Source organism: Dryobates pubescens, chromosome 13 (genome assembly GCF_014839835.1).
Source record: "Dryobates pubescens isolate bDryPub1 chromosome 13, bDryPub1.pri, whole genome shotgun sequence".
NCBI classification, from domain to species: Eukaryota; Metazoa; Chordata; class Aves; order Piciformes; family Picidae; genus Dryobates; species Dryobates pubescens.
The window spans coordinates 30,887,734-30,910,352 of record NC_071624.1 but is presented as its reverse complement, the minus strand read 5'-3'; the positions used below and the strand labels follow the sequence as shown (position 1 = coordinate 30,910,352).

At 44.3% G+C, this 22,619-nt stretch overlaps 1 protein-coding gene across 11 annotated transcripts in view; it reads left to right on the top strand.

Annotated features, from left to right (window-relative positions):
• The first annotated feature begins 4,768 nt into the window (after positions 1 to 4,768).
• The window catches only part of BCAS3 (BCAS3 microtubule associated cell migration factor), a 375,413-nt gene continuing 357,562 nt past the window's right edge, over positions 4,769 to 22,619 (top strand). For 9 of the 11 annotated variants that reach the window (XM_009902820.2, XM_054166698.1, XM_054166701.1 and 6 more), the window contains exons 1-5: positions 4,769 to 4,846; positions 7,280 to 7,367; positions 10,453 to 10,507; positions 12,502 to 12,574; positions 14,469 to 14,575. In XM_009902820.2, the coding sequence (XP_009901122.1) occupies positions 7,297 to 7,367; positions 10,453 to 10,507; positions 12,502 to 12,574; positions 14,469 to 14,575 (306 nt within the window). In that variant the 5' untranslated portion in view covers positions 4,769 to 4,846; positions 7,280 to 7,296. Of the gene's footprint in view, positions 4,914 to 7,279; positions 7,368 to 10,452; positions 10,508 to 12,501; positions 12,575 to 14,468; positions 14,576 to 22,619 lie in introns of all 11 variants that reach the window. The other 2 variants (XM_054166704.1, XM_054166705.1) reach the window with 2 other exon arrangements.

Below are 22,619 nucleotides of genomic sequence, written 5' to 3'. Positions count from 1 at the left end.
AGAAACATTGGGGTTGTTTTTTTCTGGTCTCCAACAGCTTTATCCCAGCCTTGTACTTGCTTGTATTATAACTGTGAATTTTGTAGATGTGTAGGGTATAAGTCACTGTAAAATGTGTGTAAATTTGTATTCCTTCACATAAACGTAGTCTCTCCCTTGTATAATTGTCACAGTGGGGGCTCAGCCCTCGTTTTAAGGACACCAGAATCCTTTTGGGTTTTTTTTGTTTTTGGTTTTGCTTAATGTACTAAGAGGTCCCTGAATTTGTATTCCTGCCAGGAGACTTTCACAACCTTTTTAACTGAAGTAAATTATTAAACAGAAGAAGGGAAGATAATGTATTTTCATAGGCTGATACCTTCCACCTAAAGTGTGTCTTTTAGAGAATACACCAGCTCTATATTTTACTTTTTAAAGTTTAGATTTCTCTACTCAAAAAAAAAAAAAAAAAAGGTTAAAAAAAAAAAAGCAAAAAAAAAAAAAAAAATAAAATCAACAAACCACAAAAGAAGGAAAGGAAATGCACGTGGAGACAGAGATGTTGAGGCTTGCTTTTTACACAGCTCAATGTCCATTTCTTTATGGTAATTAAAATACTATGCAGTATCTTATTTAGCTGTTTATATATGTATTTTTTGGGGGGGGGGTGGGGGGGGTGTTAATATTAATTGTCAGGAAAAAAAGACCTATTTAGCAAAAAAAAAAACCAAACCCCAACGTGTGTGGTTTTAAAAACTCCCCCAGTCATCCCAGGAAAGCCATTCCCTCATCCCCTGTTCTAAATGATGGCATTTTGGGGTTGTTTTGGTTTTAATCCAGGCATAAAGCTGGAGAGGTGAAGTTTCTGCTATTCCAATACCAATGGTGCTGCTAATATCCTTCAACACAAGTTCTTAAATTATTTTATGACTATTTTCATTCAGTCTGTGGACCATGTGTATGTTCACCTAAAATAAAACACTAAAAAAAAAAACAACCAAGGATGGGGGTGCCTCCTTTGCTTGTTTTTGAACGTTGGGTCCTGTTGAGCATATTTATTTTGCTTTCATTACAGCCTGTACTGTGTCCAGTTCTAGTTTCCCCGGTTCAAGGAGGACAAGAAACGGCTTGAGAGGAGACACCAAAGGGCTACAAAGAGCAGCTAGAAGACCTTACCAGGGCCTGTGAGTGATAAGACAGGGGGCAATGGTTTTAAACTGGAAGAGGGTAGGTTTAGATTAGAAATAAGGATGAAGTTCTTCACTATTTACATTGTAATGCTGTCTACAACTACCTGAAGGGAGGTTGTAGCCAGGAGGGGGTTGGTCTCTTCTCTCAAGCAACCAGCACCAGAACAAGAAGACACAGTCTCAAGCTGCGCCGGGGGAAGTTTAGGCTGGAGGTGAGAAGTTCTTCACAGAGAGAGTTGTTGGCCATTGGAATGTGCTGCCCAGGGAGGTGGTGGAGTCCCCATCCCTGGAGGTGTTCAAGAGGGGATTGGATGTGGCACTTGGTGCCGTAGTTTAGTCATGAGGTCTGTGGTGGCAGGTTGGACTTGATGATCTTTGAGGTCTCTTCCAACTTGGTGATTCTGTGATTCTGTGTGTAAGAGGTTGCCCAGAGAAGTTGTGAATGCCTCATCATTGAACATTTTCAAAGCCAAGTTGAACAGGGTATGGAGTAACCAGATCTAGTGAAAGATTTCCTTTCTCAGGGTAAGCAGGTGCAATTAGATGATCTTCTGATGTCACTTCCAACCCAAACCATTCTGTAGTCTCCCTTATGAAGAAAGGCTGAGTGATGTAGGGCTTTTTAGCTTAGAGAAGACTGGAGGGAGATCTCAGTGCTTTAAAGTACTCAAAAGTTTGGGTCTCAGGAGGATGAGAGCAGTCTTTTTTTTCAGTGGTGCCCAATCACAGTACAAGGGGTGATGGGCACAAACATAGGAAGTTCTATCTAAACAGAGTGGAGTCTCCACCTCTGGAGTCATTCCAAACCTGCCTGGACACTGTCCTTTGCAGCCTGCTCTAGGAGACCTTCCTCTGGCAGGGGGGTTGGACTGGATGATCTCCAGAAGTCCCTTCCAATCCCTACCATTCAGTGTGATGCTCTCCTCTTTGCTGTGGCTATATGGCTTATGAAGCAACTCCACATGGCTTTGTTGTGGATCTGATCCTGGCATTTTATACTGAATGTTCAACAGTGGCAATATAGAAATAGCTTTTTTCTCTTTACTGAGGAGGTAAAAGGCTGATATTTTATTCCAGTGGCCAGGGTTGTTATACATAGAGCCTAATTCTTTACTGCTGGAACAATAAAACAGGAGTTGAAATCAGGCCTGCTATCTCTCTGTGTTACCATGGTTACAGAAATCCAAGGGGGAATCATATGCTTCCTGAAAAGGCACAATTCTCTTTCATCCACCCTGTGAATGCAGCACTATCTCGGGATGAAAGTAGAGCTCTGTCCAAATTGCATCCTGCTAGAATGTATTTGGGGGGGGGGGGGGGGGGGGGGGGGGGAAATGTAGCTTAACAGTAAAGTTTGGCTGAGTGCTGTTGAAATTCCCCTGCATTGGGGAAGCATAGAGAGGCCAACAGCAGCCACATATGCTTAGAGCAACAGGCTCTGCAACAAGCTGGGACAGGAATTGTCTTATTTGCAATTTAGCCTTAGGACATTCAACCTTCAGGTATTAGTATCAGGTCAGTATAACAGATCTTGTGAGCAGCTGAGGGAACTGGGGTTGTTCAACCTGGATAAATGGAGGCTGAGGGGAGACCTGGCTCTCTAGAACTCCCTGGAATGATGTTTGAGCTAGGTGGGGGTTGGCCTTTTCTATGTAGTAACAAGTGATAGGGCAAGAGGAAATGGCTTCAAGTTGCACCAGAGGTGGTTGGGTATTTGAACACAATTCTTGGCCGAGAGTTCTCAACCACTGGAACAGGCTACCCAGGGAGATGGTTGAATCCCCACCCCTGGAAGGGTTTGAAAGAGGCAGAGAGGTGGTGCTGAGGGACATGGTTTAGCACCAGACTTAGTACCGAGTTAGGTAATGGCTGGACTTAAAGCTCTTCAACCAAAATGATTCTATGAATGTCTATATTGGTAATATATTCAACCTTTTTAAGGTCACAACAGATGCAAGTGTAAGACATTAGTTAGGGGAGTATCTGTATAGCTGCTTATAATGTCAGTGTCCAAAAGCAAAAGAGCCTAGAGCAAGTTTTCCTTTTTTTTTTGCTCTATAAGGAAGCAAAACTTAGATTTTTCATCAAATTGTGCTGTGTTCATGCATTCATGTCTTGTTCTCCCACATTTCTGGTAAGTGATCAAGACTTGGGCTCCTCCAGCTGGAGAGGCAGACATTGGCTTTTTGCACTTCTAGTAAACTAACCTACAATTCTTCCAGGAAAGCTGCTGAATGTCAGTGAGGATTACACATTGAAGGCTCTTCTGCAGCGAACTTGCAGATAGCAAGTGTCAGCAGTTTACTCTTCTGTTATACTTCACCCACCCACGGATCATTTGACGTCTCTGACATTATCAAACCCAGAGAGGGAAGTGTGGAAATCTCCAGCTAACATGTGAATGCACTCTCCTTTTGCTACACTCAAGTCTGAATTGCACCAACTTTTATTTTTCTTGTGAAATAAAGCTCAGTCTGTGCAAAAACACAGTTCTGCATCATCATGATGCTGAAAGCACACATGACTTGCCTCACCCTGTCGCACTTCCCAAAAATAGTAATAAAAAGACATTTAAAAAGCCTCTAGCACTACATTATTGTGGTGTTTTTTTTTCTTTCCAGAGAACAAGTCTCCTGTGAGGCAACTTGAACAGCTGAGAATCCATCATCTGAAATTTTCTTCAGGGTGCACAAAGACTTTTCTGGCAACAGAAGCATGCTGCCTTAATGATCTTAATTGTTTTTAAGTTTTCGGATATATCGCTCGGGACTTGTCGGTTACAGAAGCCGGGGCAGGCTCCCAGGACAGCTCTCCCGGTGCTGACTTTAAGGTGCCGCTGCCCGGAACCTCCTGCCAGAAGCTCAGGCTCCCCGGTGGAAACCTGACCGGGTGTGAAGAGCTGCCTGCGAGGGCGCACGCTCAGGTCCAGCCAAGTGCGTCAGCCTCAGGAATCCGCGCAGCACCGGGCACCTGTAAACAAGCCAAAAGCACCGTCAAAAACCCCCCACTGAACTGAGGGATCCCCTCTCCCACCTTGGGAGCTCATGGCTCCAAGCGCTCCGGGCACAGAGACGCTCCCGCTGACCTCCTCGCGGGGCCTACCGAGGGCTGGCCTCCGACCCTACACCCTGCGCCGTCCCCGGTGGCATTGTCCACCACATCCGCCTCGCCCCGGGCGCCGAGCGCGGCAGCGCCCGGGCCGCTCCTTCACGGCTCCTCTCTCGGCTCAGCAAGCGCCTCCCGCCGGCCGCGGCGCAGCCCCACCCCTCCCAGAGGCCATCACGCACCGCCGCGCGGAAGGTAAACACCTCGCGTGGGCCAGTCCTCCTCCGCCGATTGGCTGTGCGGCGCGTGACGCACCGGCCCCTCCCACGCCCACGTGCGCGGGACTGGCGCGCGGCTCTCGCGAGATCTGGATGTAAACAAAGCTTGGGGGGGGTGGTGTGGGGGCAGCGCTGCCTCTCGTCCTCTCAACCGAGCTTAGGGCGCAGCCGCCCTCCCTGTCCCCCGCGCGCCGCCCATCGCTGCAGAGCGGGGCGACGATTGGTCGGTAGAGGTGAGCAGCCCGCCTTAGGAGCAGTCTGATTGGCTAACAAGGCGCGGTACGCTCGGTGTCATTCCCCGTGGGGGTCCCAAACACTGTCAGAGAGGAGCCGGGCGGAGGGCAGAGGCGGCAGGTGAGGGGAGCGGGCGGCCCCGGCCGGGAAGGCGCTGGAGGACACAGGCCGAGACTGAGAGAGCTGGGCGAGGGCTGTGGGGCGGGATCGTGCTCTGGGGGAGCGCTGTGGCCGTCTCTGAGGGCGAGTGTGGGGATGTGAGGCCGGGCAGGGGCCGGGTCGCTGAGGGAGGGCAGGTACCGGCCGTGGAATGGGGTCCTGAAGGAGTCACGTGCAGCTGGCTCCGCAGGACGAGGGGCGTGCGGAGAGGTGTGTCCGGCGGGGATCGGTGCCTTCCCGGATGGCCGCGGCCTGATTGCCGGGGCGGCAGTCGGGGGAGAGGCCGGGCAGGTTGAAGCGTTTTGTTGAGGAGTTGCTCAATAGCGGGAGGCTGAGGGTGCCCAGCGCTTTCCGGCCGCCTCCTTTGTGTCCGGCTGAGCCCTACTGTCGCAACTGCTCAGGTGCCCCGACCTGGGTGCAGGTGACAGCACCCAGGGCTCGGGGCGGGCAGCGAGCCCCGGCTGGCACAGGAGCGATATGGAGGGCTGTTTTCTCCTTTACGTGGCCTTTCTCTCGTTTAGCCTTCCTTGACAGGTTTGTTAATTTCCGCGCTGCTGCTGTAGGCTTTGTTGTCAATTTCAGTGGAGCTCAGTGTTTATCCTGCCTCCCTGCATGAGCTGCCCCTTACACAGGCTGCCCAAACGTGAAACGATGCTGAAACTGACCTCACGTTAAGCGTGTGGCTTTTGAATGGAATCACAGAATTGTTTCAGTTGGAAAGTCCTCCAAGATCATCGAGTCCAACCCTCAACCTAAGAAGACCATGGCCGTTAAAACTGTGTCCCCAAGTGCCCTGTCCACACACTTCCTGAACACCTCTGGGGATGGTGACTTCAGCGGCTCCCTGGGCGGACTGTGCCAATCCCTGACCACTCTTGCAGGAAAAAAATTTTTCCTAGTACCCAACCTAAACCTCCCTGGCACAATTTCAGGCCATTTCTTCTCATTCTATTGCCTGATGCTAGTGGGAAGAGGCTGAACCCCACCTCACTCTGACCTCTTTCAGGGAGTTCTAGAGATCAATGAAATCTCCCCAGAGCCTCCTTTCCTCCAGACCAAATAACCCCAATTTCCTCGGCTGCTCCTCACCAGCCCTGTTCTCCAGACCCTTCACCAGCATTGTTGCCCTTCTCTGGACACACCTCAGCACCTCAATGTCCTTCTTGGAGCGAGGGGCCCAACACTAAATCCAGTATTTGAAGTGTGGCCTCGCCAGTGCCTAGCACAGAGGCATGCTCCCTGCCCTGGTCCTGGTGCTTGATCTGGGTTGGGGAGGGGGAAGTGGAGCTGCTGAAGGGCAAAGTGAAGAATCGCCTGTGAGCATCTGTGAAGCTCCTCAAGTGCTTTTTGCCTTTAGGAATGTCATGCTGAATTTTCCCATGGAGGAACAGAAGTGTGAAGAGAAGCTTGAAGGTGGCACAAAAAGCTGCCAAAAACGAAAGCAGAATGTGTTCCACCCTGCTCTTTGTCTTAGCTTCAGCTTAACCTGTTGGAGATCTTCAGGAGGCCAACACACTGCAGTTCTGATTGCACCTGAGTTTGATACAATTATTATCTGAGACAACAGCTCATTAGCAAAGAAAGCTCCTACGTAATGGTGGTGATAACTGTGTGCCTGTACCACTATCTTTAGTGGCCAGGGTGAAGGAAATGAGTCCCTTTATCAGGGAGGTTTATAAGTTAGTTTTGCTTTTGTATCCATTGCAGGAGCTGTAGTGATTGAGGTGCTGGAAGAAAAGTTGGTTGGGGGATTTTTGGTTGTTTGGGGTTTGTTTGAGGCTTGTTTATTTGGTTTGTGAGTTGTGAGGTTTGGGGTTTTTTCCAGTTGCTTGGGGGGTTGTGTTTTTGTGGGTTTTGTTGTTGCTGTTTGGGGTTTTTCTTTGTCTTGTTTGTTTTTTGTCTGGAGTGTTTTGTTTGGTTTTGTTTGGGGTTCATTTGGGGTCGTGTGGGGTTGGTTGTTTGGGTGGTTTGCTTGGGTTTTTGTTGGTTTGTTTGGAGTTTGCTTGGAGGTTTGTTGGCTTGTTTGGAGTTTGCTTGGAGTTTGGGGTTTTGTTGGTTTGTTTGGAGTTTGCTTGGAGGTTTGTTGGTTTGTTTGGAGTTTGCTTGGAGTTTGGGGTTTTGTTGGTTTGTTTGGAGTTTGCTTGGAGGTTTGTTGGTTTGTTTGGATTTCTCATTGGTTTGGTGGTTTGGTTTTCTTCCTATTTGTTTGGGCTTTTCGTTTGTTTCATTTCTATACAAGTGCCGTAAAGCAGAGTAGTGCCTTCTGGCTTTGTCTAAGTCAAGTTTCCTTCTTCAAGAGGGTTTTGTGATCCTGAAGAACGTGTCAAGAACTTATGTAATGTATCATCCTGGTAGAAATCATTGTTATTATTAACCTAAATGTGTCCCTTACAGGTACCTGCAAAGAAGCAATGGCGACAGAATCCCCGCGCCGCCCCAGTCGATGTACTGGAGGGGTGGTGGTTCGCCCACAAGCTGTCACGTAAGCACCTCCTAGAAGAGTAGCCCTTCTTTGAAATGTTGCTTATTCTCTTGTAGAAGAAGAACCTAGGCTGCACTTTTCTTTCAAAACCAGCTCTGAGGGCTTGTGTTGACAGTAAGCTTTTATTACATTGAGGCTTTTTCCTGTCTCCTGGGACTGCACAGGTCCAACTGTCTCCCCAGACAGGCTGCTTTCTGCTTACACACCAAAGCCTTCAGAGTTGTTCATCTTAAAGATGATTATCTTGCAGTGTTTTGTTGTTTGTTTACACAGTTTTGTTTGCTGTAAAAACATCACACTAGCTGTAGGTCAGTGGTTACAAACTCTTTCCTTAGGCTAGGGGCACGTGTAGCAGATTCTGTCCTTGTTCCTTTTAATAGTACTTTGTCACAGGAGAGGATGCATTAAAGCACTGTAACCCTGTCATTAAAGTTCTCCAGTAAGTAGAAGTGTGGATTGTAAACTTATTGCTTAAGAGAACAAAACTGAGGCCAAAGGAGGAAGCTACCTCTCTCCAATGCACCATAAGAGAATATTTTGTCTTGAACATCCACATTTTCATTGTGTTCAGGTGAAAATATTTCCATGGAAAAGAGCTTAGGAAGGCAGTCTAGAACAGTTATGATCTTGTCTTTGCTAAAGGATTTTTGTGGCAGTTTTCCTTTTTCCTAAGGGATATTTTTACTCCTTAATTGTTGCTGGAAAATGGCACTGCATTGAAGTGATCACTTGGACCATCAGTTTCATAAAATCCTAAAATGGCTCAGGTTGAAAGGGACCTCAGAGATCATCTACTCCAACCTTCCCAGCGTGGGCAGGGTCGCCTCTCAACTAGATTCAGCTGCTCAAGGCCTTATCCAACCTTGCCTTGAACACCCCCAGGGAGGAGGCAGTCGCAGCCTCCCTGGGCAGTCTGTTCCAGAGTCTCACCAGCTTGGTCCTGAAGAATGTCTTCCTCAGCTCCAGTCTAACCCTGCTCTTCCTCAGCTTCAAACCATTCCCCCTCTGTCCTGTCTCTAGGCACCCTTAGGAAAAGTCCCTCTGCAGCCTTTCTGTTGGACCCCTTCAGGTATTGGAAGGCAGTTCTAAGGTCCCCCCTGGAGTCTTTTCTCCTCCAGGCTGAACAACCTCAGCTCCCTTAGCTTGTCCTCATAACAGAGGTGCTCCAGCCCTTGAGTCATCTTTGTGGCCTCCTCTGGATTGTTAGTTTCCCACTGGAGATAGCTGTGTATTTTGACACTAAGATTCACTGTATTTTTTCCAGGGGAGCAGAGGAAACCTCTAATTGTAACACAGAAAAGTTGTGTTAAAGGTTTGTCTTGCATCCATTTGAGACAGGATGAATTTTTTATCATAGTGGAGAATTTCCCTACAAATCCAGTTCTGTTTTTAATCTTTCCTTGAGAGTAAGCTGTGAACAATTAACAACAGAGAAACACTGCAAGAATTCAATTATCTGTCCTTTTGGTTTATTAAATCTGGTGGCTTGTTCTTGAGAAATGTCTTTTCACCTCAAAAATAGCTTCATTTTTGTTGAGCCTTTCTGTATTTTGATCAGCCTGTAGCAACATTCTGCTGTTTTTCTTCAACTCCTCAGTTCTTGCTATCAAAATATTTACATTTTGCTGGATTTTGTCATTTGTTGTTGTTGTTGCTTTTAAGCACTTTAGAGATAACTTGTTGGAAGTTTTGCCACTTCTGGAGAGATTTAGAGTACATTGACAGAATAAAACGTATCCCAAACATCAACTTTGTTTCAGGATGTAGTTGGGGAGGTTACAAAAAGTGCTCATTTTGTGAGCTGAAAAAGGAAGACAGTGTGACTCTTGCTGGCAGGCATTCACATGAGAACTTCAAACACTGCCTTTAATACTATACCTGCAGACCAGTATTATTGCTAGGTAATAAAGGGCTCTGAAGGCACACAGGAGTTTTGGTGACCTACATAAATCAAGGAAGAATCAGCACTGTAAACCACAGCTTATTTATAAGGCCTGGGCTTTGAGTGGTGAGACAGACTTCTGATGTGGTCATCTTTGGATGGCTGAACAAAATCTAGTCTTGGGATGGCTTGGAATAAGCTTTCTAAAATGGAAAACTTCATGGTTTAGATTGATCTTTCTTCTCAGAAAGGAGTCAACCAGTGAAGATGATCCAGGGGTTGCAGCCTTTGACTTGAAGTGTCTTCTGTATTGCAGTGTAGAGGGCAGAGTGCTCAAACACTGAGCACTCCTATTTCTATTAAAGACATTTCTATTCTGTCCTCCACAGCACAGTTGCAGGAAGCACAAAGCAAGCAGCTTTACCTTTGAGCATCAAGAGCCCAGGTTTCTTTATTTATGATTTTTCTGTGTTACTGCTAGAAATCCTGAGTCAGCACGGGAAAAATAACTACCAATGTAAAAAAGTCATTTAGGGGCTGCCAAAGCTGTTATCTAAAGAGTTTATTTTTCCTTTTGAAGATGGTGCTTGTTGCCAGCATGTTCCAGTACCACTCATTACACAAAGCACAAACTTTTAGTGTCATTTCAACACTGTCTGATATGGCCAACCCACATTGTGCATTGCTCAGCAGTTACACAAGAGACTCACCCCTTCTGCAGGGATAAGCTAATAAAAGCATTAGTTTAAATCTACCAGAACAAGGGTGCCTTGCACTACACACTATCCTAAATCATTGCTGCTAATGGACTTCCAAGAAGGAATAAGCTTCCCAAGCTATAAAATCTTACCCAAAAATACCTCTCTGTGCTATTCTTGGGTTAGGGTTTTGTTCCATCTCCTGCCTCACCACCCTACCACTTCCATCAGCATTGTATGTGAAGTGTGTTTGTCCCACAGAGAAAGCTCCAGCCCTTAGTTTAAGTCCTCATCTCACAGATTGGTAGAATGGTTTGGGTTAGAAGGGGCCTTAAAGATTATCCAGTTCCAATCCCCCTAGCCCAGCTTGCTCAAGGCCTCATCCAGTGTGGCCTTGAACACCTCCAGGGAGGAGGCATCCACAGCCTCCCTGGGCAAGCTGTTGCAGTGCCTCACCACCCTCACAGTAAAGAGTTTGTTTCTAATGTCTCCTTCTGTTTTCAAGGGAGCAGTCCTACATGGAAAGTGTTGTCACGTTTCTCCAAGACGTTGTGCCCCAGGTATGTGTGGATCTTTACAACTATTTTTTTTCAGTGTACAAAGCAGTTGAAGTTTTTTGCCAGGAGGACCAAAATGCCATTGAAAGAAACCCATCACATTTTGGGGGTTTTGTTTTGAATGTGAATCCTGAGTGCAGGTTTTTTGAAGTGCCATCTGATTTCCTCTGCTGGGTAATGATTGAAATGGAACTTTCAGCTACACAACAGGAAAAAGATCTCAGCCTTCTCCTATGATAATTTTGACAACAGAATGGTTGGGGAGGGGAGAATCTGGTGATAATGCTTGCTCTGCCTCTTGCAAATGTGTTTTTATTGGGTGTGAAGTCTGGCTGGAATGGTCTTGGCTTTTTTCATTGGCTGAGAAGCAGAACATTCCTTCAGTCTCCTTTACTACTGCTTTGTTATCTGATTTCCTTAACTTGCCTCAGAGTGGCCTGACTGGTGGGACTGTAGACTCAGAACTAACCTGCTGATTTGTGCTGAACAGAAATCCTCACTGCTTTTTACAGTTCTTTACAATTCTCCCTCCTGGAGAATCACTGTGGTGCTTCTGTCTGCTCCTGGACATAGTTTTCACAGGTAGCAGAAGCATGGGACTGGGATGGTCACTTCTATATTGCTTGTGGACCTCTCAGTAGCAGAGGGAAACTAATTTTGTTTCTTACTCCTTGGGCAAGCTGTAGTGGAGGAGTATTGCAGCTAATAGTCTGTAGCCTCAGGAAACTCTCTTGCTTCTAATTTGAAGGATTGTCTTGGCTAGTTAGTCATGAATTTCCTCCATATAAATAAAAACCCAACTCCTCCCATTGCAAATAACCAATTTGTGAATTGCATTTTGGGTTCCTGGTCAAACTTTCAAGAGTGCTGCATTCCACACACACCCCCTCCCACCCCCCACCAGGTTTCCCCCTCCTCTGTAGTTAAAGGTACACTCTGTGTTTTATTTCACAAATCAGCTTGCCTTGGAGGCATGGAATGTGGCTTGTTTTGAAAAGCAATGCCCACACTTACATTGTAAATGTGTATTTTTAGTTCTCATGATTGCCTTTCTGGTGTGTACAAAGCAATTGGAGGAGCTCTTGTCATATCTAATCCAAAATACTGCAGGGCATTATGTTAGAATCCATTTGGAAGGGATGGTGTTTCTGCTTAGCTCATGTTCTTCCCACCACAGTTTCTCCTGAGAACTGTAAAACTTGCCATTTGGACACATGACAAATCTCCCTTCACAGATTCTTTTTGTATCTCATCTTTTTTAATGGGAATCTGTGGAGCACAGAATGAAATGTGGATCTGTTCTGCTGGAGTTACAGCTGATTCTCTTTGCAGTGGCTGTGTAAGATGTCACAAATAGAACTAAAACATGTCAGGAAAATAAACTGTGTAGTAAAGGTCTCTTTCTTTCCTCAGTCTAACTTACAAAGCTTTTAAGTGAATTAAAGAGAATTCTAAAAGTAAAAAAATCACAGAATTGTCAGGGTTGGGAGGAGACCTCAAGGATCATCCAGTTCCAACCTCCCTGCCACGGGCAGGGACACCTCACACTAGTTCAGGTTGCTCAGAGCCCCATCCAGCCTGGCCATGAAAACTTCCAGGGATGAGGCTTCTACCAGCTCCCTGGGCAACCTGTGCCAGTGTCTCACCACCCTCATGGGGAAGAACTTCTTCCTAAAATGCCTCACACAAGAGTCTCTAACATCGTTTCTAGTGGTGTACTGTGCTGAGGTGAAAGGTTGTAGAAGCTCCACTCTATTTTATCTTGACTCAATTGCATGTGGCATTTCTAACCTGCTGCAGAAGACTTAAAGATGTCTTAGCATTTCCACATAAGTGATGTTACACTTGTGGAGTTATGTTTGGTTTCTCATGGAACCATTCAGTTCTGAAGGAAAACCATACAGGAGTACTGGTGACAGATAACATGTGAGGGGGAAAAAAAGGGATATTCAGCTTTCTTATTTCAACCCTTTTGCTTGTTTTTTGCTTTTGTCCAGGCCTACAGTGGTACCCCACCAGAAGAAAAGGAGAAGATCATCTGGGTCAGATTTGAAAATGCAGATTTAAATGGTATGGCTTCCTTTCACTTCCTTCCACTTGTGGTTTTGAAGTCCATGTACAATAATTTCAGTCAGCTTTATCAGTAAGTATTGTAGGCTCAAAATTAAGGATTTCATTCCCCTGTTCTGAACTAAATTCTGAGTGAGGAGCTGTACTTCTCTTCAGTATCTACCAAGCAGAACAAATAGGCCTTGTGACTTCATCTAAAGGCCAACTAAGTCTTGCTTAGGAGGAGGGGCAAATAAAAATACTTTTCCTTAAGGTAGCTAAGAACAAAGCATAGAACTGAATGATTTCCTCTACTGTTTGATTTCAAAGCCAATTATCTGCCTGAATCCAGTCCAGGTCCATGATACAGTTTCAGTGGTATGATAGAATTCAGGGTAACCTAGAAAGGAAGAGAGTTGGGTAAAATGAGCAGGAGGTTCTATGATATTTTTCAGGGAAACAGCAGAGCAAAGCCACAAAATATTCTTCAGCTGTAACTTAGGACATCCTATGCACCTTCATAAATCATCAGCAAGGACTCCTGACTTAGCACAGACAACAGATCTCCAACCTTTAAAGGGAAAATAGTGATTGTGACAAGCTTTTGCTAAGAGCACCAAGTAGATCCTTACTGAGAATCTGAGCTGCTTCGCTTGGCTACTTCTGTTACCTTTTATTTTTTTGCCTCAGGAAGCTTAGGGACTGAATGAGAAAGAGCTGAATGCTGCTCTGCTATCAGATAGTTAGTTCAAGAATTAATTGAACATCTTGGAGTGGCTTGTGGTGTGTGGAATGTGTCCCTGTCATATCTGGGGAACTAAGGGACCTGCCTTCTGGAGAACACTGGATTTAAGTCTTTCAGCAAATTGCTGTTTCTTGTCTGCTGGCTTATTTTCCTGTCTAGAGCTCTATGGTAAAGGCTTATTCTGGTCTCAGATGAAATAATAGCAATAATAGCCAAAGCTGTGATGGGGAATTTTCAGCCTTTCCAAGAGGTTAATGGGGAAGATTATATGTTTTCCAGCTGCTGAAATGGCCTAGAGGTTGGCACTTCATAAATTCATCGTTATTAGAGCTAGCAAAGACCTGTCAGCCTCTACATGGTATTATGTCCAGCTTGAGGCTAGTTAAGGTTTGTTTGCTTGTGGCCTTGTTTTCCTCTTATGTTTACTTAAAAAATCTCAGGCATTCCCTCTTTAGGGTCTTTTTCTACCATGTAACAAAAATTCATTAGAATATTCTTCAGAATCAGTAATATTCTCTTTAAATTTGCTTCTATGTAGCCTAATCTGATTGAGCCTGAATATATCATGCTCTTTCACCACCCTAAACATCTCTCTTTCTTTCATGCTTGCATACTTGCAGTGAGCATTTGTTCAGCCTGCCATGGTTGAAAATGTAATTTTAAAGGGCTTTACTCAAGAAAAGCTTCATGTTTTTGATGATTATATCCTGTAGCACTTTTCTTCTTGGGGATCTCCTTCTGCTGATGTGAAGAGTATCTAGAAATAGTTTTGCCCAGCCTGTGCCTTTGTAATTTCTGTATTTGTTGAGGTTTTCTTTTGTTGGTCCTTTGCAAGTTTTTCTGTGTTTGCTGTGTTTTAACAATGATTGCAGAAGGTGGGGTTTTTTTTGAGGGGGTTTAGTGACAGCCTGCATTGCAATCCAGAAAACCTTTCTCCATCCTCTTAAATTGTAATGCTTTCTAACCTCTCTCTGAAGCTTTAACCAATCTGTTATGTTTGCCTACAAGAATATATCCCAATATTGTTCAGCCCAAAAATTCAAACCACTTTTTGCTTTTCCTTATGACCACAGCAACATGCATTGAGAAAACCCCATCTAGGATAACTGACACCAGGTGCAGCTGACCCTCACCTGTTAATAATGGCTGTGATGTTTCAACCCAATTTAGATACAACCAGGAACATGGAGTTTCATGAAATCCACAGTACTGGGAATGAGCCACCATTACTGCTAATGATTGGCTACAGTGATGGAATGCAAGTCTGGAGCATACCTGTAAGTACAGAGTTCACTTCTGTGCCAGAGGCTTTTGTTGTTTGTAATGTTTATTACTTGAATGCTTCACTTGCTCCACTTCAATAGGAGAAATTAAAAGCCAGTATTTAGCATCAACATCATATGGTTTGTATGTAATCTGTTTATAGTCAGATTAATCCTTGAATTCATGTGCAGTCAGATTTTGCAAACGATTTAAGTACATTTTCAGAGTTGAAGTAGGAGTAGTGCTTGACATTATGGAGTAGTTGCTACCTCAGAAAGAGCAGCAGAGTTTTTTAACCTACGGAAAGGAAAAAGGGTGCAAAAAGCAGGGGGTGGGAGAAGGATTTGTTTTTCCCAGGAGGGAATGCAAGTATGACAGCATGAATAGTACTTTACAATCACATGTTTGTCATGTACATGATTTGCAATTTTAATTTTATGAAAGTCTCTGTGTGCATATGGGTTTGATTTTGTGCTGTCATACACACACCCTGCAGTTTGGGTTGGAGTGGTTTATGAGCACATGGTCTTAATTTTGGGGAATTCCCCCTCCCCCCCCCCCCCCCAATTTCTTGAAACTGTAGAATAAAGTTTAATACAGTAGGTCATAAAATTCTTAACTTTAAATTAAATAAATAAATAAATAGCTAGCTTATAACACCTTGTCCTTCAAAATTATGTGGAGGGGTTGGAGTTCTTTCCATTGTAAAATAAATGGAGTTTTTAGAAAGAAGCTTATTTCTTTCTTTCTTTATTATTGCCTTATGGTTAGCTGTGCAGGACCTGTTTATATACCAGTAGCTTAGACAGTAGAAGAGAAAATAATGTAATTTGCACACCAAAAGTCAGGTTAAACTGAGTCTCACTGGAGTCTGGAAGAGTGCTTCTCCCCTCTCAACTCCATATTGCTAGCTGGAGATGGAAAGAAAAAGAGCTGCTGAGCTTCAGCCTTCAGGTGACCTTCAGATTTTGAGTGGAGACTCCCCAGTAGATGAAGAGTTACTGTAAAGGTCAATACAGATTTGGGTCTGCCTTGTTTTGTTCTCCCAGGAAACCAGCACCCCAAGAAGAGGACACAATCTCAAGCTGTACCAGGGGAGGTTTAGGCTGGATGTTAGGAAGAAGTTCTTCATAGAAGGAGAGATTGGCCATTGGGATGTGCTGCCCAGGGAGGTGATGGAGTCACCATCACTGGAGGTGTTTAAGAAGAGACTGGATGGGGCACTTGGTGCTGTGGTTTAGTTGATTAGATGATGTTGGGTTATAGTTTGGACTTGATGATCTCAAAGGTCTCTTCCAACCTGGTTAAGTCTAAAAGGCTACCTTCTAAAAGGTTCTGAGTAAATGGTCTTTTTGCATTTGAAGGAGAGTTTCATAGCAATGAAGCAAGACTCAGTATACTCAGCTAGATTTCAACATATAGTATCTTTTTATTAAAATCTCGGAACTTTAACCAAAGTCTTGGAACATTTGAATTAAAATCTGGGAAGCTTCAGCTGAGAAACTCTATCTAGTTCTAATTGTCATGGCTTTAATCTTTGGATTGTGTTTTAAATCTGCCTTACTCTAGAATGACTTGGAATCCTAGAATGGCTTAGCTTGGAAGGGACCTCAGAGATCATCTACTCCAACCTCCCTGCCATGTGCAGGGACACCTCTCAGCTAGACTCAGCTGCTCAAGGACTCATCCAATGTGGTCTTGAAGACCCACAGGGAGGAGGCAGCCACAGCCTCCCTGGGCAGCCTATTCCAGAGTCTCACCACCCTCATCCTGAAGAACTTCTTCCTAAGCTCCAGTCTAACCCCACTCTCCCTCAGCTCCAAACCGTTTCCCTTTGTCCTATTGCTAAACACCGGTATGAAAAGTCCCTCTCCAGCCTTCCTGTAGGATCCCTCAGGCAGCTCTAATGTCCTCTCAGAGTCTTCCCTTCTCTAGGCTGAACAACCCCAGCTCCCTCAGCCTATCCTCACAGCAAAGGTGCTCCAGCCCTTGGAATCCTAACCTGGGTTTGCAGTATAAAATTCGGTTTGTAGACTGAGCAGTTTTCTCTTGGTGTACAAATCAGATTGTTACAATGATCCAGAAGGGTTTTGCTTTGTTCTTCCCCGTGTATTACAGGAAACAAACATTAGGTGTCAGTAAGACACTGAGCTAAGAGCCAGCTGCAGCTGTAGCCGGAGCTGATCAATTAGTTAAGATCCTGTGCGTAGTCACATAGCCTTAAGCTACAGAATTTTGGTAAACCACCTTCCTTTATCTTCCTGAAATGTTCTCATCCGAGGGAACCTGTGTTTTCTGAAAAATGGATGGCAGCACATTGTGTTGGGATTTGTCCTGGCTGCTCAGTGATAAGGAGAGCTTTATGTCTAGCAGAGATTGTGGGATTGCCTCTTTGTGAGCGCGTATGTTACATGCCCTTGCTTGGTGCTTAGGAGAGAGTTCTTTACCTCCTCATAAGTGACTTTCTGTGTCCAAATGAGTGTCTCTGTCAGAGCTATCTGTATCAGTGCCCTTGAGAAATGGGCATGAGATGGGATCTTGCATGCATAAGGACAGCAGGAATGAAAAGGAATGAAAGCAAGAAGGAAAGAGTCTCATTTGGTATGTGAACAGAATACCTCAGTGTAACCTGCTCTACATGAACTGCCTGTGTGTAAGCTCATGCCCCATGGTACCCTGAGGTAAACATCAAAGAACTGGATGGAGATTACTAACAAATGATGAGTTGAACGACTTGGTTTATCCTGGCTTATGTGGAGTAAGTGTGCTTACTGCTACTCGGACAAGGTGCTTTATCCATGTTTCCTAGTGGGAAAGGTTTTCTTTGGGTGTGTGGGTGGGTTCTTTTCCCCCTTCCCCTCCCACCTTCTCCTTGCCCCCCTGTGTCTCAATAAGCCTCAAGTCAGGCCATGCAATGCCTGATACTCCCTTCTTTTTTCAGCAGGACGCTGCAGACAAGTTATCTTCCCCCCTTCCCCCTCCCCAGCATATTTCAGTTCTTCATAATTCCTAGATTTTTATAGTATTTAATATCTTAGGAAAAATAAGGAAAATGGAATTGCAGGAGAGTTTCTTTTGGTGTTATTCCTTTTTTGGGGTTTTTTTGCAGAGGTGTTTGTAATGGGTGAGGGAAAGTCCAGTGAAATGTTAAAAATGCCAGATGTGGAAATATTTTAACTGTCCAACCTAAGAATGTCAGCTGTAGAGATATTGCATCACTTTGCCAGGGCTTTATTTGTCTGTTCTGTGAAATTCTGAGAGCACATCCAGGGAGGTGCAGCTTTGACCTGTGCAGTTGGTGTGTGTTAGTGTAATTCCAGTGCTGGATTGGTTCCTTTGTCAGTAACAGAGTCTTGGAGAGTTTCTCTGAATCGGAGAATCCCAGGTTGGAAGGGACCTCTAGGATCATCTGGTCCAACCTTTCTTGGCCATTCCTGTATTTAACAGGAACTTTAAGTATCTTTTCAGAGCAGGATTTTTGTAGCTAACAAACCTGGGGGAAACATAACCTGTTTGTTTTGGTTGGGTTGTTTCCTATGTTGTTTCTCCTTCTTTAAAGGTGTGGGGGTTTTTTTGCTTACTTACTCGGGGTAAAATAAAAGCTGGCAGTTATGGGACTGACTTAAATATTTAGAGTGTATCTGGCAACGCTTTTTTGTGTCCTTTGGTATTATACAACCTTTCCTTCTTGATCTTGCTGAGTATTTGGCTTGTAATTAAGCCACAGTTATTGCAGTTAAGAGTAAAAGCAGCCCCAATCTCTCCAGTTTCAAACCCTTTCAACCTGAAAAGGCAACAATTTGACATTTATGTGAAAATCTGCTCAGTAAGGCTGTTATCTGTGGCATTGTGCTTTTTATTCCTACAATTGAACCTCTATTCAGCACTTAATAAAGTAATGTGTTGCAGGCAGTCCAGTTTGTGTCTGAGTGATTATGAAGTGTTTATGACAGCTTCTAAGCTGACACTCTCCGTAATGGTGTTACATTGACTTCCAAACACCTCTGCAGTCTGCCTCCAGGAGTGTGTGTCTCTTTGCAGTCTGAGTGGTTTCACATTAACATCTCCTTGGAGTAAGATCTTTGACTACAGAAGTGTTACTTGCAAATGGAAGATACCATTAGGGCTGCTTCAAAGGGCTGAGCTGATGTTTGGACTGCTGGGTGCTGGGGTTTTGAAGTGCGAGGTCTAAATCTGTGTTGCATAAGAAGTGGAAGGTGTCCATCCAAGCGACTTTTCTTTGATCTTTGTTTTGAAATGGGGGTGGGAAGGTTAAAAGTGTTCTTAAAATATGCCTCACTAAGTGGGGAGAAATCTGGGCATACACAAAAGTATGACTGGGAGTTCCTCTCTGATAATCCTGCAGTGTACTTCTGTGTTTCGTTTGGAATTTGTTTTTTCCCCTTGCTCCCAGTTTCATGTTTCAAATACAATTGGAACTGGTTTGTGCCTAATGTGGTTTCCAAGTATCTGTTCTAGATGTTCCTGTTCAGGGAAATGCAGCTTGGCTGGTTTTGTGGCAGATGAGTTTGGGGATTTTGTTTTCATTGTATGCTGTAAGTGTCAGAAGTAGAAAAGCCACCTTCATTTAATGGTTTGTATGACAGTTAAAAAAAAAAGGATGACCAAGATGAACTGAATAAAGCAGGAACTACCAAAGGGACTTTTTAATAAGCAGCACAGATGTATATTTAGCAGAAATACTTAAAGGTTGTGGTATGATGACAGTGCCACAGACTGAAGGGATGTGTCAGCCCAGATGGTAGGTGACTGCCCCGTGGAGACCTCTGGAATGCAGAGGACTCATTGGACAAGGATGGCATCACACACTGCCATTCCTCCACTGCCAGACCTTAACATTTCTTCAAATACTGCTGTCAAGAATCACAGAACGTTAGGGGTTGGAATGGATGTTTACAGATCATCCAGTCCAACCCCTCTGCCAGAGCAGGTCACACAGGAATGCATCCAGGCGGGTTTGGAAAGGCTCCAGAGAAGGAGACTCCACAGCCTCTCTGGGCAGCCTGCTCCAGGGCTCTGGCACCCTCACAGTGACAAAGTTTTTCCTTCTGTTCCTGTGGAACCTCCTCTGCTCCAGCTTGCCCCCATTGCCCCTTGTCCTGTCATTGGACATCACTGGGCAGAGCCTGGCTCTGTCCTCCTGACCCTGCCCTGCACCACTGTTAAAGCTTGGATTAGCCACTTGGAAAGACTAAATGCTTAAACTCCTCAAAATATTGGACAACCAAAGTGAGAACATCGAGGAAACTGTAAGCAAAATAATTTCTAAGCTTTCACTGTTTTTTAATTCAGTTAGTGCTGCCATTATTTTAACTGCTAGGTGCAATGCCATACTTAATTCAGTATTGTAAGTATGCATTTAGGTTCACTCTAGTGACAAGTAACTCAGCACTACAGTACCTGAACATTCTGAACATGAACACATCTGAACATGAATGCTTGAGAATCTGTAGCATTTTTTGAGCATCTATATTCATACACTCTCCAGATAATCACAGAGATCTGAATACAAAAAGACTTTGCATTTCTGAAGTGGTAGAATCCGTCCTTTTACTTATAGTCCTTCCTTCCTTTACTCTCTTGAGTAGCAAGATGACTGTAGTAGTCTTTAACCAATATGATTGCCTCAGACTGTTTTGTGGTGGTATCTCCCAATTGCTTGTTGTCATCATGTAAGATCATGTCATGATCTCTGTATATCGTGGTTAAAATATACATCAGAATACTAAACCTCTCAGCAAGATCCTGAGATCTCCTGTGGCCTCTCTGTCAGTATTTTAATAACCAGCAGTTTCCTCTCAGTAGTTTTAAGCCTTGAGTTTTGACTCAATTTTGTGTCAGTTTGATGTACATTTGACTTTTTTTTGGGTTTTTTCACCATGTGAAAACCATTTTCCATGGTTGGAAACTATTAGTTATCCTTAGTGTGAACAAAACTTCCTTTGTTCTCTTTTTTTCAATGGGTGCAAACTGGTATGCTCCAAACAATAAAGCTCTGTCATCAAAAATTAACCAGTGCTCCAGATTTCTGGGCTGTCAGATTTTAAGTGCTAGCTCAAGATGTCTAAGTGGAGGAGAGAGCTCTTCATCCTCTTTCTGTCATTGTTGAAAGAGAGCAATGAAGACTTCACTGGAGCCTGGGTTTTGAATTGGTGGATTCTTTGCTTCCGGCCTTCCATGTAGGTCTGGGGCTTGTGGTTTGATACCAGGCACCGGGAAAGCTGAAACGGACCAGCTTGGAGCCATCATTCTGGATTCACTCTTTTACAGAAGGAGTACCTGAAGTTGCTTTTGTAGCTCAACATTCAATTCTTGAAACCTGCTTGGAAATATTCTTGGCTTTTGGAATGGGAAAGAAAAACTTTTAAGAGCTTTGAAAGCTGCCACGGGGACTTGCTACTTAGCTGGAGCGAATCCAAAATGGCAGCCACGGCCTGGTTTCTTCACAGGTGCTTTCTGAAGAATTTAGAGCTCTGTTTTCAGTTCATGAGGTCTATTTATATTTTGTCTATGCTTATGAGACTGTGTAGCTCAAGGGACTGGTAATGGGATGTGGAGCCTTATACTTGCCAGCCCACATCTCGCCCAAACTGGCAGTGACAAAGCTGTGAGCCATTTAGCAATGGGCTGGGCTTCTGTAGCTCCTTGTCCCGCTTCACCTCCTAGTGGAATAAGTGTCCCATTCACAGAAAAGATTGGCTGTCTGTGTTGGCTGTCTCAGGCATGAGATAAAGCCTGAACTGGCAGGAAGAACAGCCTCTATAACCTCTCTATCCTGAAGATGGTGCTTGTCAGTCAAAACTGATCCATGTGGCCTCGGCAGTGCTCATAAAGTTTTCTGTTTTACACAGATAAATGAAGGGCATTAGCACTAACCACAGTTAATTCAGACTTTTATAAGACTGCAAAAGGCAGAAGCTTCCACTGGTGACAGCGTTTAAACAATGGTAATTAGAAGTCAAATGAAGTCTTGAACTCTGGCATTTTTCATTGCCAGGCAAACCAGAGGAACAGCCAAGCTGTTACTAGCTCATGGTATCCAGCAAAGCCCATAGCCTTCCATGGCTTCCTCTTTCCGTACAACAGTTCAAGACACACAACTCTAAGACAATGCTTTAAGAAAATGTTATTTTATGGAGCTAGGGGAGGTTGAGCATTTTTGTTTTAATTTGATCACAGAATGGCTCAGGTTGGAAGGGACCTCAGAGAACATCTCCTCCAACCTCCCTACCATGGGCAGGGACTCAGCTGCTCAAGGCCTCATCCATCCTGGCCTTGAACCCCCCAGGGAGGAGGCAGCCACAGCCTCCCTGGACAGCCTATTCCAGAGTCTCACCACCCTCCTACTGAAGAACTTCTTCCTAAGATGCAGTCTCCCTCAGCTGAACTGGAGTTCAGTATATTTAAGAGCAGAAACTGTGTTAAGAAGGTTTGGCCTTCTTAGTGGATCTTACTTTGGGGACTCTGAACTTTATTTGAAGTAGATTGGAGGTCAAGCTGATGTACTGGCACGGTTCAAGTAGAAGGAGGTGACTGGCTTGGGTTGGATTTTTTGATGTGAATCACTTCTTCCATAATTTTGTTATGCTGGGTCTTTTCCCTCTTGTTTTCATTCATAGCCATTGCACACAGATGCGAAACAGCATTTTAATGATTTGAGGGGAAAAAAAATCTTTAATTGCCAATAATAATAGTTCCAAAGCCTTATATTTTTCTTCTTCTCCATTTCTTCCTTTCCCCTTTCATAGAGCTGGTGTGTTCTGATGGATAGAAAATGTGCTACTGGCTTCATCTTTTTTCACCTCTTTTATTACTTTCTCCTTATTTAATTTTTCTCATTTTCTCTTTGGCTGTGCTCTCCTTTTTTTCCAGGCTGCTCTTTCTGGATGCAGATGTTTTTATCTGTGTGCTTTCCTTTCAAGCTGCACTCCAAGCTCATGATCTGTTAAAAACAATCTGCAAACCTTTACTGAGTTGGTTTCTGATCATCCTTCTTTTGTCTTGGATAGAATCTGGTCAGTGAGTTCTTGAGAACAG